This window comes from Mollisia scopiformis (assembly GCF_001500285.1).
Source record: "Mollisia scopiformis unplaced genomic scaffold LY89scaffold_5, whole genome shotgun sequence".
Taxonomy (NCBI): Eukaryota; Fungi; Ascomycota; class Leotiomycetes; order Helotiales; family Mollisiaceae; genus Mollisia; species Mollisia scopiformis.
In genome coordinates, this window is record NW_017263585.1 from 252,257 (window position 1) to 266,902 (window position 14,646).

Here is a 14,646-nt window from a genome sequence, read left to right on the forward strand (position 1 = left end):
CCTCCTTTTCCTCATCAATCACCATCACGTGGCATCGTTCATCCCATCATCCTCATCCCATCTCATCTCCGCACTCCACGGACCGAACTCGATCAGCATCAAACAAGCGCTGTTTCACTCTCCCAAGCCTAACCCATGACCATCGAAGCTCTTTCGAACGATATGACAAAATCTATTAACCAGCATAGCCACATGCGTCCGCTTAGCCAGGACACCCATGCCCGATCGACGCAACAACCAATTTCGTTTCCGAACGCCCCAGACTCATTAATTTATTGTTTCCCGTCCTCCAGGGTTGGTGATCCAACCAAGCGGTTCGACCTTCACGCTTCATAGTCATTTCGAAACAAGTCACACAAGTCATGGGAAAGAGAGAAAGTGGCCAAAACAAGAATTGAATAATTTTCGGAAAATTGAATTTCGGAAGCACCGTTCTAGAATGCTGTTAAGATAGCTACCCCAGAAATGCAGTACACCGCAGAAATGCCATTTTTCAATGCAAGCCACGCCTCTCCCCCAAGAAATTAAGAAATTACAGGCTATGTAAGTCTTTGGAACCACACTTCAAAAGGGCTATTGTGCGTCCAAATGTATAAATGATGATGCTCTCCCATTTTTATTTTTCGTAAAAGCCATAGCCTGAAATCGAAGACCGGTTGAGTTCAGGCTTGAAATGCAAATGACTTATGCGAAGATGAAAGCGGCGAGACCGGCGAAGGCGGCCACGAGGATGGAGCCTTGGACGTTGGATGCAGCGCCAGTGAATTGGGTTGGAGTAGCAGTGGCAGCTGGGGCACTAGGAGTGATGTTAGTACCGTGTTGGATGGCTCTGGAGGAATTCTACTTACGTGACGTTGTGAGCGTATGAGATGGTGCCAGTGGATGATGGAGCAGCCACCGAGGAGGTTGGGGTGACAGTGATGGTGCTGTAGAGGACAGTTGGCACACAGGTGGAGTAGGTCACGGTTGAGAGAAGAGCGCTGCTGCTGGCAACACCTCCGGCTGAGCTGGTAGCAACAACAACTGGGGTGGAGGATGATGGTGCGTAGGTGGCAACGGAGGTGTTGGCATAGACTGGGACCGAGATGGAGGACGAGGTGATAACTGGGTAGGTGGTGGTCGACACAACAGTTGATCGGGCTGGGCAGTTGGTCACGGTAGCAGCGCACGAGGTGACTGAGAGAAACGTTAGTATTGTATTTTCTGTCTACCAAGAGACAGAGGCTACATACTGGTGATCTCCTCAGTGGTGTAGATGGTAGATTCGGCATAGACAGCTGAGGCCATAAAGGCAGCGGCGATAACGGAGAAACGCATCTTGATATTGGTTATTTGGGGGTTTTGGGGAGGTGGTGGTATTCGTTAGGGTGCTGAAGAGCTGTAGATAGAGATGATTCTGTAAAAGAATGGACGACCGAAGTCAAAGGGTATCAAGAAGATGATGTGAGTGGAAGATTGGCTGTTTGGCTGAAGAGAGAAAGAGGAACTTGAAGATGGGAGCGAAAGCACATATATTTGTCTGGGAAATTAAAGAGTGGTGCACAGGGAAGAGCGTGCCCTGTCACTTCATTTAGCCACTTAGCACCGAGCATCTGTTTCCGAGCAAGACGTCTCTCATTTCGATCAGCTTGCCGTCGGTCGCCATGGGGCTCGTGGACCCTCATGGACGGGTGGCACGGCGGCAAGCCTGCAAACAAATCTTGCAAAAGGAGTCGGGACGAGGGTGACTGACTTAAGCGAGAGATTGAGGGAAGATTCTGAATCCACCGACGAGGAGGCCACACCGCTAATCAGCACCGGTGCGCAACATGAGAACCATGTTTTGCTTCTCCAACTGGCGTAGTCTGGATTCACCATGTCGAGGGCCCTGGAAGTTGGTGCAATGTTGCCCTCTCGGTCTTCATTTCGGCGCACGCTTTGCTCAAGGGGGCCTGGCGTCGGGAGCCATTTGCCTGTCAAGCTAATGCAGGTCCTGGCCACTCACTCCCACCGTAGACCAGGAACAGGATGTCGAATTACAGTGCGCTCCAATAACACTCTTCCCGCCCCACGTTCCCCTGAATGCAAACACCCAGGTCCGATCACAACATCTGGTCGATGGCGGAGAAGACAAACCGTTTGACCGTTGTGCTCACTTCAAATCTCATTTTGATGAGCGCCAAAATCCCATCGTCATGCTGGCCATCTGGAACAACCGCCGGTCAGTTGCCGCGACCACCAAGTCATCATGGGATTTCATGATGTTGTTGTTGTCGCAACATCGTCGCCCTACAGTAACCTTATGTAAAGCTGTCAATTGAATCCAGACTCTTTGCTTATCTTAGGGTGAGAGGACACGCGGCAACACCAACCAATATTTCGAGTCCATTGGCGATGGCGTGCAATCTTGATGTCCAGATTCGTCCAAGACTTCCAGTCCGGCATTTTCTTCATCGCCCGTGAAGATCCGTTTCCACGGAGGCAGGAAATCTCGGTAGAAGCTCGAATGTCTCTGAATTTCCTATTTTTGTCACTCCGAGTTGAAATGATGTGATGCAATTGTCTCACTGTAATTCTTGTTCTAGAATGAAACTCCACCCATCTGCCTCGACTTATGGGGAAATTGGCTGAGAGATGCAATTTGGAAGATGCTGTTCACCCAACCGATATTGCTTTTTGGTCAGGAACTAGAGGGAGGCGTTGGAGAGTCTTCGGGTGATGAAAAAACATTTGATGATCCGCTTCGCTGCCCGGCATTCCTGTTGGGCCCTTCCGATTCTTAGGAAAGAGCGACTGCAAGTATTAGTGTCTGGTTGGAACGGCAGGAAGTCGAGACCTTTGACGACGTCTGACATACTTGATACTTTAGATCATCTAGATATTAAATCCACTACAGCTGGGAAGATACTGTCATCAGAGGTAGTCTTTCGCCTCTTGTCTGTTTAATCAATCAAGGGGAGAGTGAATCAAAATCAGAGTTGAAGGACAACAATGTTGACACTACTCCACCATTGCGCACCAGGAAAGAGAATGGCCTGCAAAGAATAGTAGGCATCTTCGTAAATATAATTCAATGAATACGAAGAACGATCATTTAAAAGGAGCTGGTAAGATGAGGACTTGCAGACTTCGGAATAAACTGGTCTTTTGGACAAGCAAAAAAGTTTCCCCCACTCGAATGTATATTTTGACAGACTGTACCTTGTTCTATTGTACTAAACAGTGATAAAATCTGTGGCAAGGTGGATATCACAAAGGATAAGGTTCTCTATCATTAGTCAATGTCCAAGGTTTTGAGGGTGGATAATATGACTTCAGAAATATGAATTGTAAGATTTTATATACTACCTAGGTAGTAGAAGACATTTATACATTGTATATCTTTGATTAACTATAAACTTAAAGTATGCAAGTGAGAACTCGTCACTGCCCTAGTATATGTAAGCTTTAGTAGGAGATAGTTTCGTGAAGCGGCTCCAAAGAGGTTCGTATTCAAGCGACGTAAAGAAGGAACAAAAGTACAATAAATGGAAAATTGCAAAAAAGACTGCCCGAACCCAGAATTGAACTAGGGATCTTCGCTGATAGTAAGTTAGCATATGATGTCATGATATATTAGATACGTGTGCAATTCAACTAACTGCATAAAAGTTGCACATATTATGTAAATTGTACATACCATTTAAAGAGAGAGAGTTATAGACTCATACAAGTGCGACGCCTATAGTGTTGTTAGAATGACTGGGTCCTATTGTATACAATCGGAAGTGGACTTACGTTACCACTGCGCCATCCGGGCGACATTTTCTCCAAAATTGCTTATTTCATTACATACGGGCAACTGCTATGAGCTGGCCTAAGCCGGCACATTGCCCGCTCAGCCCCACTTCAGAAGACCATAGACACCAAAGATGATTTTTATCCTTCAGGACTTCTATAATATTAAGTTAGTCTCCACTGAACGTAATGACGCGTTTTCCAATGTGAAAACTGTGTCTCGCATCTAACAAACAACTGCTGACAAGTGGTTTCAAGTACAGAAGCAATCGAGATAATTTGTCACATGTTATATTCATAGTCATTACCAAGGGACAAGAGCAGACTTCCCTGTCAACTGAGTTCACACACTTCCTCAAGAAAGACAAGTACATCGATGCATACTATGCCCCTGGCAATAGTACTTCATTCCCAATTTCTCCTTGGCCTTCCCAAGCCTAATAACTACATCGACCCTCCGTGTCAAGAACAAGGGTCAACAATTACTAAATCGATGGACATTCATCGAAAGCACCTCCTAATCTCCTATTCTGTCTTGACCAGACTTGTGTCATCAGATGAAGGGACAGCACCTCCGCCCACAATGGTCAATCCCTGCAGGATTTCACTTCCAGTCACATAGATCATGTAAGATGGAAGAACGAGCCAGGCACCGCTACCAAGTACATTAGCATGAATTCTCTTGGAGAACAATATTGCTCACTTTGGAATAATCCAGAGGAAAACCAGATCCACAAGACGATTGTGTCCGATGTTATCAAACCCTGAGTAATACTCGTTCATCCCTTTCAAGGATTAGCAGCTGCCTCAATCTTCCAATGTTCAAACTCACAATACAACACCGTCTTGCTCACAGTCATTACCGCAGCACTGAATGCAACCAACACAGCAATAGCTCCTTTCTGTCCATCCACAAATCTTTGCTGTCCTAGAAAGCCAATCGTAGATGCTTTGGGAGCACCTCGTCCTTGAGCCTTCGATTGCTTGCCAAAAACATATACAATGTACAAGTAGTAAACATACATCAAGGACTCGACGATGTTCAAAAATCCCTGAGCAGCTGTAAAGCCGTTATTCGCATGGAAAGCTTTCCAACCATATATGTAGTCGACCTGCCCATACAGTTCATATGGTGCCCAAATAGGCCAATGGAGCGATCCACCTGGCATACTGTAAGGGCGTAGCATCACATATCCAGTGTCCCATGCCACAAGAGGAAGAGAAATGAAGAGCCATATGATCGTGAGGTTCGAAGGAGTATGCGCCCATTTGCCTTTACGCGCCCGCGAAGCAGTTGCTTTGGATGGAGTGAGGTCGGGTTCAGGAAACTCCTCAGGATGCCCGCGAGTAGAGACCATTTTGATATGATTGAGGATTATATTAATGACTGCGACAAGTATTTATTTAATAACATCAACAGCGTCCGACCAGCAGATGTTGGTGTGTTATGAAACCTTACCCCGGAGAGGCTGGTCCCGAGGCTGAAGGATCAACAACTGGCACGGCGACCAACCATGCCGAAATCTCCAACGTCATAGGCGCATCGTACCTAGAATTTCTTGCCTCTTGCCTCCATTAACGAACACTCTGGCTTCCACATCACCTCGTTGCCTTCGCTCCAATTGACCACTTTGGAACAATCGCGAAGCATCTGGAACCCAGACATTCATGTTATGATATTTGCAAATGGATTCGCCTTCCGTGACACCTCGACGCTCACAGCGAATCCAGAACAAGTCATCATCTCCACCGACTTCGAGCACACCTGCAGTAGAGATACCCCAAACCACCGAGACGAAGAAAATGACTGCTCGAAGATCGCCTTTCCTCCCGACTTCCCTCGAGACTATTCTTCTCTCCATATACCCAGTGACTCTTGTCGTCGGGTCCATCTTCGCTCTCCTCGATCCCACAGCACGAGCTGCTCCCTACAACGCGACAACACAATCGCACTTCGCAGATACTGCGCCATCATACTTTGCGACAAAGGGCAATGTGTTCAACAGGTTTTTCGTCAAGCAAGGATGGGCATGGGTGACTTTCAGTTACCTATTCTTCCTGTTCACACATCCTGCGACAGGACCTCCAAATACTCTGACCCTCACACAAAAACGGTTACGAGGAATATTCAGATACGCTATTGTTACCGTATGGTGGATATTCGTCACACAGTGGTTCTTTGGACCTGCTATTATTGATCGAGGCTTCAGGCTCACCGGAGGACAATGCGAGCTGGTCGAGCAAGCCGAGGCTGGGAATGTTAATATGGACGATACAAGACAATTTGTCACTGGTGTAGCATGTAAGGCTGTTGGTGGAAAGTGGAAAGGCGGACATGACATAAGTGGACATGTCTTCTTGTTAGTCCTGGGCAGCATGTTCCTATTCGAAGAAGTTCTACATGTTACCATGAAGACCACAACAGCGAAAGAAGAGAGGACTATCTTGATGAACGATGGAGCAGTGAAGAGCGCTGAGGTTGAAGCCGAAGCGGGGACAGCTACTGAGGGGCAGTGGACTTTGGGTGCCAAGTTTGTGTTGGGAGTAGGTGCTTTGAGCGTATATATGCTCTTGATGACTGCAGCCTACTTCCACACATGGTTCGAGAAGGTAAGCTCTCCTATTCTTTTCCAAGGATGTAAAACTAACGCTTTGTTTAGCTTACTGGACTACTCGTAGCATTAAGCGGTATCTTTGTTGTTTATTTCCTACCTAGAGCCATACCCGCTCTGAGGGACGTGATCGGCATGCCAGGAGTATAGAAACTAGACTAATACACAATCCGACGACATTCTTCCACTCTAATTCTTCTTCTCTTATCACGTCATTGTACCTTTTCTTGTGATTTTCTGATGTGAAGGACTATTGTTTGTTTGCAACTTTCGGAGGAGTGAGAAAGTGAACCACTTCAGTCAGGAATCTTCAATGTCCGTCAAAGTGTTGGACTTCGATTGATGTATAAGACCAAGGCATAGATTTACAAACTGTGAAGATTTGACTCACATACTCTCTCCAAATCGAACGATGCAGAAATCCCAGCGTGTGACAGTCAAGAAGGATTTCAGGATGCAAAGGCATCTACTGTCGTGGACAGCCAATGCTTGATGAGAAAGAGTGTTAGGGGACTTTGGATGTTTCCCAGTACAAGTGTCGATAAATGGCCTAGAATAGCAAGAGATGACTTCCGTTTCTGGAAAGTTATATGGGGTCACCAGCCTTCACTTATACGTTTTCTTTTTCCCGATGACTACTCAAAACTGCCAAAAAGGCTGGCTTAGCTCCACTGGGTTTTCCTCCTTCAAAGCCTGATTCGAAGATATTCGCTCGAGATCCCGACGAGCGACACAACCACATGCTTTCGAAGGAAGCAAGCCAAACTGAGCAACACGCAGCACACGCATCTACTAGGTAGGCAGTACATTCGAGACGCTGGAGGTTACCACGACCAAGACGCTGTCCTTACCCGGGACGCTGCCGCTAGTCGTGCAGCCAGAATGCCCATGATGCACAGGATGCCCAGGATACACAAGATACCATGGATACACGAGGTGCCTTTAATACTGATGTTGATCAGGCTCAAGAATCATCAGAGTCAATAAAACGATGAGATCATCCCGTGGACACGGTGATCAAGAGCTGACTCGAGCTATAGGAGCGATCTTGTCCAAAGAGACACACCGATCTCTTGAAAAGAAGTGCCAGTTGTTTCAACAAGAGCAGGAACACTCCTCAAAACAGCCACACGATATGGAGCTCGCATACCAGTGTTTACACCGCCTACAACAAATTTCGCATTTAATACAATAACCTTTCGAACACTTCCAAACTGACGGATTCCTTAATTTCTCACAATCCGAAAGTGAACGCTGCACTTCCACTTAGCTCTTAATCACGTTCGAATGAACTACTTTTAAAGGATTCAATCGTGACAATAATCACGTCGATACCCACCCTAAATATGGAGGCAATTACTACACCACCAGTAGCTACAGCAAAAGTCCAGCAACTACAGTGGTAGATAGTCTAGAGTCTGTATGTTGATAAAACTCGTCTTGATTTAAGTTTCCATACTTGTTTCCACCTTGATAAATTCCAATGATAACTTCTAAAAGGCGCTGAATACGAATTCACTAATTTGCCTCTGATTTGCACGTCTTCCACCTCCTGCGCGATTCGCGCATTGCGCACAAAATGCGCTTTCTGCGCCCATTTCGATTTCTCGCGAGACAAGATCGAGTTGGAGATATAATGACTTCTCCCCTAGAATCTAGCCAAGAAATACAACATAGCGTATGCAAAGCTCTTCAAATAAACTGGCTACAGAACTACTCCACGGCTGCATTTTTGATCCTGTCTGGTTCAACTAGCAGAAGAAGGAAGTTAGTGGAAGGTTGCAATCGCCTTTACAACATCGAGAATTCAACCTTCAATCAAGCAGTTTACCTTCCCGACTCGCCCAAAATGTACTTCCACACAGACTCAGAAACTAGATTATTGAGTTTGCCCAGCTTATTACCTCCGAAATAGAATGTTCAGAGAGTCCTTCAAGTTGCCAGACAGTCAGGTCAGAAATCCGAGTGCTGCTCCGGCCGAGAGCAGTGGTTATGAGAATGCTGCGACCAGTTCATAATGTGGGTAATGGCAACTTGAGATTTTTGGTAAGTTTGTTCAATAGACGGGGCTGAGAATCATCTTCATGTTGCCCGACATTCGAAGTGTTTGAAATGAAATATCCTCATGATTGGGATCAGTAGTACAGGGAATATGATTTATACATTCCCGAACGCCACGCCTCGTACGCTTGAGGTTTCAATTTGAGTTATTGGGATTATAAAGGAAAGTTCGAACGTGTCCTCTAAGTTGTCAGGCTTTTCGAAGTGAATCAACTTAACGTTTTGCAGACCACTCAGAAGGTGCCAAGACAGCAGTGGCAGAAGTACATGGCTAAAAACTTTCACTTCAAACACAAAATTTCTTAACGGCTCGAGGTCCAGATATTTCCTTTGATCACTTATTAAATTACTAGAAACTTAACGTGGAGATCTTGGAGCGATCCACAAGTCCTGTAGTAGTGCTCATGAGATCACGTATTCCATCATCAAATGCCTGGAAACTTTGATCACTGTCCTCTCTACCAATTATAGCAGTTTGAAAATGTCCTTGGGTCTGCCGGACTTTCTAAATGTTCTATCTTGAGATGTCTGGCTTCCTCAACAAGTTATCAATGTCCTGGGACAAAATCTCACAATTTGTAGATATGCAACAAAACCCCTTTCTGTCATGAAGTCTGTCCTAGTTGATCACTGTGAATTGCTAGAAATATGCTTAAGGTCTCTGGACATCCGGTATAGTGAGATTTGCATTTCAGTCCACTGTAGATACGAGTCAGAGCTATGGCCGATCCGCTCCAATACGTCAAGTCTTGAAGTTTCTTATTGCAGCACTTACTCAATACATTCATACTTTAAACTCTTATTTGCCGGACAATGACAATGTTCGTCTTGAGTGAGATGTGTCCCAATTCTCGTTCACCCCCTAATGCCAAGCGAGACTGAACATATTTTTTACAAAAGTCACTTTTCAAGTGATAGAGACAACACACAGCTTGAGCTCCAGGCTCTCAGATGGTCAGAATGAATGGCGATGTATGTATATAGTATTAAGGAAAGTCATTCGTAGTTCCCGGTCCTCTCTATCCTTAATTCTCTACGCCTTAGCCTTCTTGGCCTTCTTCTTCTTGGGATCTCTCTTCTCAACCTCTTGATCATCCTCAATTTCATTTCCAGCAGCATCATATTCAAATGAATCGGTCTGCTCATCATCCTCGATCTCATTTCCTGCAGCGTCATACTCGAAAGAGTCTCGCTTCTCAACTTCTTCATCGTCCAGAATTTCATTTCCTTCAGCATCGTACTCGAATGAATCTCTCTTCGCCTTCTTAGCCTTCTTGGCCTTCTTCTTTGGCTCCCGCTTGTGTACCAGGTTGTTGTCTTCGTCGATCTCATCTCCATTGGCGTCACTGGCAATCGTCGAGTCAGCATACATCTTTAGGTGGTAAGAGAGTATGTAAGGATTTGGCTGCATCGAAGTCCTACAGCGAGCAGAGTTCACGAGACAACCTAGGAAAAGAAGCCACATACTACAAGAAATCTCTCTCTTCGATCTCTGATCCATCTGCAGCGTACTCAAAGTCGTGTGTTCCTCGCTCCTCAATTTCTATCGACTGTTAGTTTCAACTCGAGCTGTCAAAATTCTTTTTTTAAGACTTTCCATTTCCATCTGCGCTACTGACAGTTAGTACGATGAATTATAATTGATAAACTTGAGTTAGGGAGAGAAAGTCAGAAACATACTCATATTCGAAGTCGTGTGTTCCTCTCTCCTCAATTTCTATAGGCTGTTAGTTTTGTTTCCAGTTACCACAAATTTGATTCCTGGAGACTTTCCATTTCCATCTGCGCTGCGGAGCGTTAGTATTATGTATTATAGTGCATATCAAAGTTGAGGAAAGTGAGAAATACTCATATTCGAAGTCATGTGTTCCCCTCTTTTCAATTTCGTTTCCTGCCGCACTACAAGGAATTAGCACAACTCGTTGTAATCAAAGAGGGGAGGATGGAGTTCTCTTTGAGAACTGGATAACATACTCGTACTCAAAATTGTTGTCGCGGGCAACGATCGCAGAGTCGCTGCTGACTGGCGCGCCTTGAACGGCGACCATGGCACAGAAGGCCAGAATCATAGAAGCTGTAGAGGCACGCATGTTGAAAAATGTGAATGAAAGAAAAAAGACAATTAAAACTCAGACCAGCTGTGAAGAGAAATGCAGATAGATAGTTGTTCAAAGAGACCAGGTGGCAAGAGGGCCACAATCGTTATATACAGACAGCTAGATTTGCGAGAAGATCTGGAGAACCTTGTCTCATGTCAAACAGATCAATGCACATGCCTTGAGCGAATTGGCAAAACTTGCTGTAGGGAAAACCTAGCCTCAGAACTCGTGAAGATTTACCGCGAATGGCAGTCCATCGTGCCACTTGAGTGGAGATGTTGTCGGGAAACATGAACACCGTGAGGATGAAACCCTCGCAAAGATCATGGAACAAGCTTTAGAGGTTTGTTTGGAACAAGTGTTGGGGGATGTGCCGGACCTTGGCGGGAGATCAGCAGCGTGCATGAGAAGCTTAGCAACATCAATCAAGTCAGTGTCGGAGCTTGGGCATTTTCTAACAGGCTCGAGATATCGTTTAAGCATAAGAAAGTCCAGGCGTCGAACATCGAAATCTAGATTCTTCGCATCAAGTCCTGTCATTGGCTCAGACTTGAAACAACGAGGCGCAATGTCGGAGAGATGAAGAGCCTCGTGTTTGATATCATATCTGATTCAGCAACCGAAGCATCAGAACATGGACAATGGTAGACATTTCACACCTTCACATTGAAAACTTTAGCGAACTTGGTAATTCCCTGGGAAGATTGTCCGATCTTCAATATTCAGTGTGCTAATGTATCAACATGAGGGCTGCGTAGGTCTCGCATGTTTGAACAACCCGCTTGCAAAACCCCGAGGACCGAAGACCAGAATAGAAAAGGAAAAACGACTTCGTAACAACATAACAGATGACATTAACAAGCACAGCCTTCCTTCGATGCGGCATCTCTTGGTCCTGTCAAATTGACTCTTGACTGATCTTCCGTTCGGGCTGCTGCTTGTGATGCACCTGGACCTCTAGCTCCCTTCAAGGATGTCTCTGGGATGGCATTTGCGATAGCTGTGAAGACTTCGGTCACATTCGTTCCCAACTTCGCACTGGTCTCGAAGAAGAGTAAGCCTTCCTCCTCTGCATATGACTTCGCCTCAGCTGTTGAGATCTTTCTGGCGTCTCCATCGGCATCTTCTCCCTCAGCGGCCTCTCCATCTCCATCTTCGCCCAGAGGATTACTTGAGCTCGTCTCGTTCGTCAAGTCTAACTTGTTGCCTACCAAAGCGATGACGATTCCTGGTGATGCCTGTCTTTGAAGTTCCGCAACCCAGTGCTTCGCCTTGATGAGTGATGTGGGCTTCGTGAGATCGTAGACAACGAGGGCAGACTGAGCGTTTCGATAGTACATAGGAGCAAGGGAAGCAAAGCGTTCTTGTCCTGCCGTATCCCAGATCTCGAATTTGATAGTTCGGGTCGGAAGATTGCACTTTTGTGTGAGGAAGGCAGCTGTTCAAATAAATATTAGCTGACTTCGCTTTCAAACTATAGCCTGATCCCATTACCTCCAATAGTTGGCTCTTTGTTCTCTTGAAAGTCATTGTTGACGAAGCGCAATACCAGCGACGACTAAGTTATAGTCAGTAAATGAATAATGTATCATAGGAGTAGATATTTGGCATACCTTTCCTACTGCTGCTTCACCAAGAAGGACCAGCTTGACGCTGCTGCTCGGCTTTGGGGCTGTTGAGTCTGCCATCGTAAGTCAGATCGAACGTCGGACGAGGTCTTTATGCGTTGCGGTTTGAGTTTTGATTATGCCTGCGGAAATCGGCGGATGCTGAGAAAGGACCACAGGTCTAGGATTAGACTCTGTGACAGTGTTGATCAACTGTGCAAGGTTAGGTTGGAGTTGAGGCTTCGTTGATATGCAGGCAATGACGCTCTGCTGAGGCGGCGGACGAGATCTCGCTAGCCATATTGCGTTAGCATCGGTGATTAATTGTCTTTCGCCGACATTTTTTTTTGTCTGCGATTTATTTTGAAGTGTGCAACGATTCCCAGAACAAACGAACATTCACAATGGCGAAAAGAAAAGCTGAAGTTTTGAGTCAAGCTCCATCTATGAATGGTAGCAAGAAACACAAGAAAGATGCTCCTCAGCAAGCCAAACCAAGTCTCTTAGACGACAGCGACTCTGTTGATAGCAGTGATGAATCTGATGGAGGGGCCAAACTTGAGGAGCCCGGATTCAAGATTAACGAAGAGTTTGCGAAAAGATTTGAGCATAACAAGAAGAGAGAGGAATTGCAAAAATGCAAGTAAAATACTCATGATGCTCGCTGACCGTCACTAACAGCAATTGCAGTGGAAGAAAAGTATGAAGCAAAGTCCAAACCAAAGAATGGCCAATATGGCGACAAGTACGATGAAGATTCCGAATCGTCATCAGACCCAGAAGACGAAGACGATGAGGGTATACTTGCTACAGAGGACTTAGACGCCCAGATTACTGCTACATTAAAAGCAATTCGAAGCAAGGACCCAAGAGTCTACAATAAGGATGTCACATTCTATGCGCCCATCGAGGAGGACAGTGAAGGTGCAGCAGCAGAGCCTAAGAGGGATAAACCCATGCATCTGAGCGATTATCATAGGGAAAACCTATTGAATGGCTACACGGGAGCTGAGGAAGAGGATACTACAGTTCCTCGAACCTTCGCTCAGGAGCAGGAGGATCTTAAGAAGTCGATTGTCAGCGAAATGTACGCTGCAGTGGACGATTCAGATGATGAAGACGAAGATGGTGGATTCCTTGTCCCTAAGTCAAAACCAAAAGTGGCAAATGACGGTGTCCATCCATCCAGGAAGTCAAAAGTCAAGGCCAACGTTGATGTCTCCGTCGCTGATAAGGATCCCGAGACCTTCATTTCTAACTTCATGGCAGCTCGTGCCTGGATACCTTCTGATGCCTCATCACGCTTTCAGCCATTTGAGTCTGACGACGAGGAGGAAGATGAGCGTGCTGAGAAATTTGAGGCAGCATACAATTTGCGATTTGAGGATCCAAAGGGTAGCAATGAAATGCTGAAATCATACGCCAGAGACGTTGTTGCTTCGAAGTCAGTCCGTCGCGAAGAAGTGAGCGGCAGGAAGAAACAGCGAGATTTGCTACGCGAGAAGAAGGAAACCGAAAAGCAAGCAAGAGATGAAGAACGAGCCCAGTTGAGACGCCTGAAAATCGAAGAAGCTGAAGAGAAGCTTCAGAAGATCAAGAAGGCTGCTGGTATCAGAGGTAAAGCTCTCAAAGACGACGAGTGGACAAAATTCCTGGGAGAGGATTGGGATGATAACAGATGGGAGTCCGAAATGAACAAGCGATTTGGTGATGATTATTATGCCGCTCCAGAGGCGGAATCAGAGGAGGATTCGGATGACGAGGCAGAGGTTGAAGGTAGCAAGAAGAAGCGCAAGGTCAAGAAGCCAAAGTGGGACGACAATATCGATATCAAGGACCTTGTTCCGGAGTTCGACGACGAAGGGACATCTAAGCCTGCTTTCACACTGTCTGATTCTGATGCAGAAGAAGAAGAAGAAGATAATGGCGATGAAGCACCCAAGAAGTCCAAGACGAGCAAAGACAGACAAAAAGAGAAGCAGGAGAAGAAAAAAGCGGCACGCATCGAGCGAAAGCGAATCGAAGAGCTTGTCGACAGCAAGATGGATCTTGACCTTCCTATGAAGTCCAAACAGCCATCTTTGTTTCGATACAGAGAAACATCACCAACCTCCTTTGGTCTGACTGCTAGAGACATCCTCATGGCACCTGACGCGTCTTTGAACGAATTCGCTGGTCTGAAAAAGATGGCTACTTTCCGAGATGCTGAGAAGAAACGCAAGGATAAGAAACACCTGGGCAAGAAGGCCAGACTTCGTCAGTGGAGAAAGGAGACTTTCGGAAATGAGGACGGACCTGAGATTGTTATTGGTGGTGCAAACGAGGATGGCGGTACGGAGCTTGATGGTGATGATGGTGTTGACATTGTGGAGGGTGGCAGGAAGAAGAAGAAGCGGTCTCGTAAGAGTAAGGGTAGTGCGTAAAGTAGATCGTGGACAGACTCGTAGTTATCACCAACGAAGGGTCATTACGAATCAAAGATTTTTGTATGGCCGTCAATTTCTTCGCTTC

General features: G+C 45.9%; 6 protein-coding genes and 1 non-coding gene across 7 annotated transcripts; 2 read left to right on the top strand and 5 right to left on the bottom strand.

The window, feature by feature from the left end:
* Positions 1-372: 372 nt before the first annotated feature.
* LY89DRAFT_420221 (uncharacterized protein) lies at positions 373-1,586 on the bottom strand. Its single transcript, XM_018207402.1, has 3 exons — positions 1,233-1,586; positions 849-1,176; positions 373-796 (listed from the first exon to the last, which is right to left on the bottom strand). Exons 1-3 carry the CDS (start codon positions 1,315-1,317, stop codon positions 685-687), a joined length of 525 nt encoding a protein of 174 aa, XP_018075298.1. The 5' UTR covers positions 1,318-1,586; the 3' UTR covers positions 373-684.
* Positions 1,587-3,527: 1,941 nt separating this feature from the next.
* Positions 3,528-3,778, bottom strand: LY89DRAFT_t20. Its single transcript has one exon. It is a non-coding gene; the product is annotated as a tRNA-Gly (tRNA).
* Positions 3,779-4,030: 252 nt separating this feature from the next.
* Positions 4,031-5,248, bottom strand: LY89DRAFT_681577 (uncharacterized protein). Its single transcript, XM_018214326.1, has 3 exons — positions 4,589-5,248; positions 4,460-4,541; positions 4,031-4,411 (listed from the first exon to the last, which is right to left on the bottom strand). The coding sequence occupies exons 1-3, from the start codon at positions 5,112-5,114 to the stop codon at positions 4,282-4,284; spliced, it is 738 nt and encodes a 245-aa protein (XP_018075299.1). The 5' UTR covers positions 5,115-5,248; the 3' UTR covers positions 4,031-4,281.
* A 311-nt stretch (positions 5,249-5,559) lies between these two features.
* On the top strand, positions 5,560-6,518 carry LY89DRAFT_577494 (uncharacterized protein; the record flags this gene model as incomplete). Its single annotated transcript, XM_018208897.1, has 2 exons — positions 5,560-6,366; positions 6,417-6,518. 2 exons carry the CDS (start codon positions 5,560-5,562, stop codon positions 6,516-6,518), a joined length of 909 nt encoding a protein of 302 aa, XP_018075300.1.
* A 2,944-nt stretch (positions 6,519-9,462) lies between these two features.
* LY89DRAFT_729759 (uncharacterized protein) lies at positions 9,463-10,519 on the bottom strand (the record flags this gene model as incomplete). Its single annotated transcript, XM_018219407.1, has 7 exons — positions 9,463-9,775; positions 9,897-9,972; positions 10,023-10,040; positions 10,110-10,146; positions 10,177-10,216; positions 10,278-10,328; positions 10,404-10,519. 7 exons carry the CDS (start codon positions 10,517-10,519, stop codon positions 9,463-9,465), a joined length of 651 nt encoding a protein of 216 aa, XP_018075301.1.
* Positions 10,520-11,164: 645 nt separating this feature from the next.
* On the bottom strand, positions 11,165-12,216 carry LY89DRAFT_770115 (vacuolar sorting-associated protein-like protein; the record flags this gene model as incomplete). Its single annotated transcript, XM_018221840.1, has 3 exons — positions 11,165-11,966; positions 12,023-12,086; positions 12,151-12,216. 3 exons carry the CDS (start codon positions 12,214-12,216, stop codon positions 11,383-11,385), a joined length of 714 nt encoding a protein of 237 aa, XP_018075302.1. The 3' UTR covers positions 11,165-11,382.
* Positions 12,217-12,517: 301 nt separating this feature from the next.
* LY89DRAFT_715252 (Krr1-domain-containing protein) lies at positions 12,518-14,607 on the top strand. Its single transcript, XM_018218189.1, has 2 exons — positions 12,518-12,774; positions 12,826-14,607. Exons 1-2 carry the CDS (start codon positions 12,540-12,542, stop codon positions 14,556-14,558), a joined length of 1,968 nt encoding a protein of 655 aa, XP_018075303.1. The 5' UTR covers positions 12,518-12,539; the 3' UTR covers positions 14,559-14,607.
* The last annotated feature ends 39 nt before the right edge of the window (positions 14,608-14,646 follow it).

Excerpts from the sequence above, each read along its gene's own strand:
- LY89DRAFT_420221 (XM_018207402.1), bottom strand. The coding sequence starts at position 1,317 with ATGCGTTTCTCCGTTATCGCCGCTGCCTTTATGGCCTCAGCTGTCTAT. Across the intron at positions 1,177-1,232 it reads CACCACTGAGGAGATCACCA|TCACCTCGTGCGCTGCTACC; the intron begins GTATGTAGCCTC and ends CGTTTCTCTCAG. Across the intron at positions 797-848 it reads TCATACGCTCACAACGTCAC|TGCCCCAGCTGCCACTGCTA; the intron begins GTAAGTAGAATT and ends CATCACTCCTAG.
- LY89DRAFT_681577 (XM_018214326.1), bottom strand. The coding sequence starts at position 5,114 with ATGGTCTCTACTCGCGGGCATCCTGAGGAGTTTCCTGAACCCGACCTC. Across the intron at positions 4,542-4,588 it reads GAGCAAGACGGTGTTGTATT|GGATGAACGAGTATTACTCA; the intron begins GTGAGTTTGAAC and ends AATCCTTGAAAG. Across the intron at positions 4,412-4,459 it reads TTCCTCTGGATTATTCCAAA|CGGTGCCTGGCTCGTTCTTC; the intron begins GTGAGCAATATT and ends TGTACTTGGTAG.
- LY89DRAFT_715252 (XM_018218189.1), top strand. The coding sequence starts at position 12,540 with ATGGCGAAAAGAAAAGCTGAAGTTTTGAGTCAAGCTCCATCTATGAAT. Across the intron at positions 12,775-12,825 it reads GAGAGAGGAATTGCAAAAAT|TGGAAGAAAAGTATGAAGCA; the intron begins GCAAGTAAAATA and ends CAGCAATTGCAG.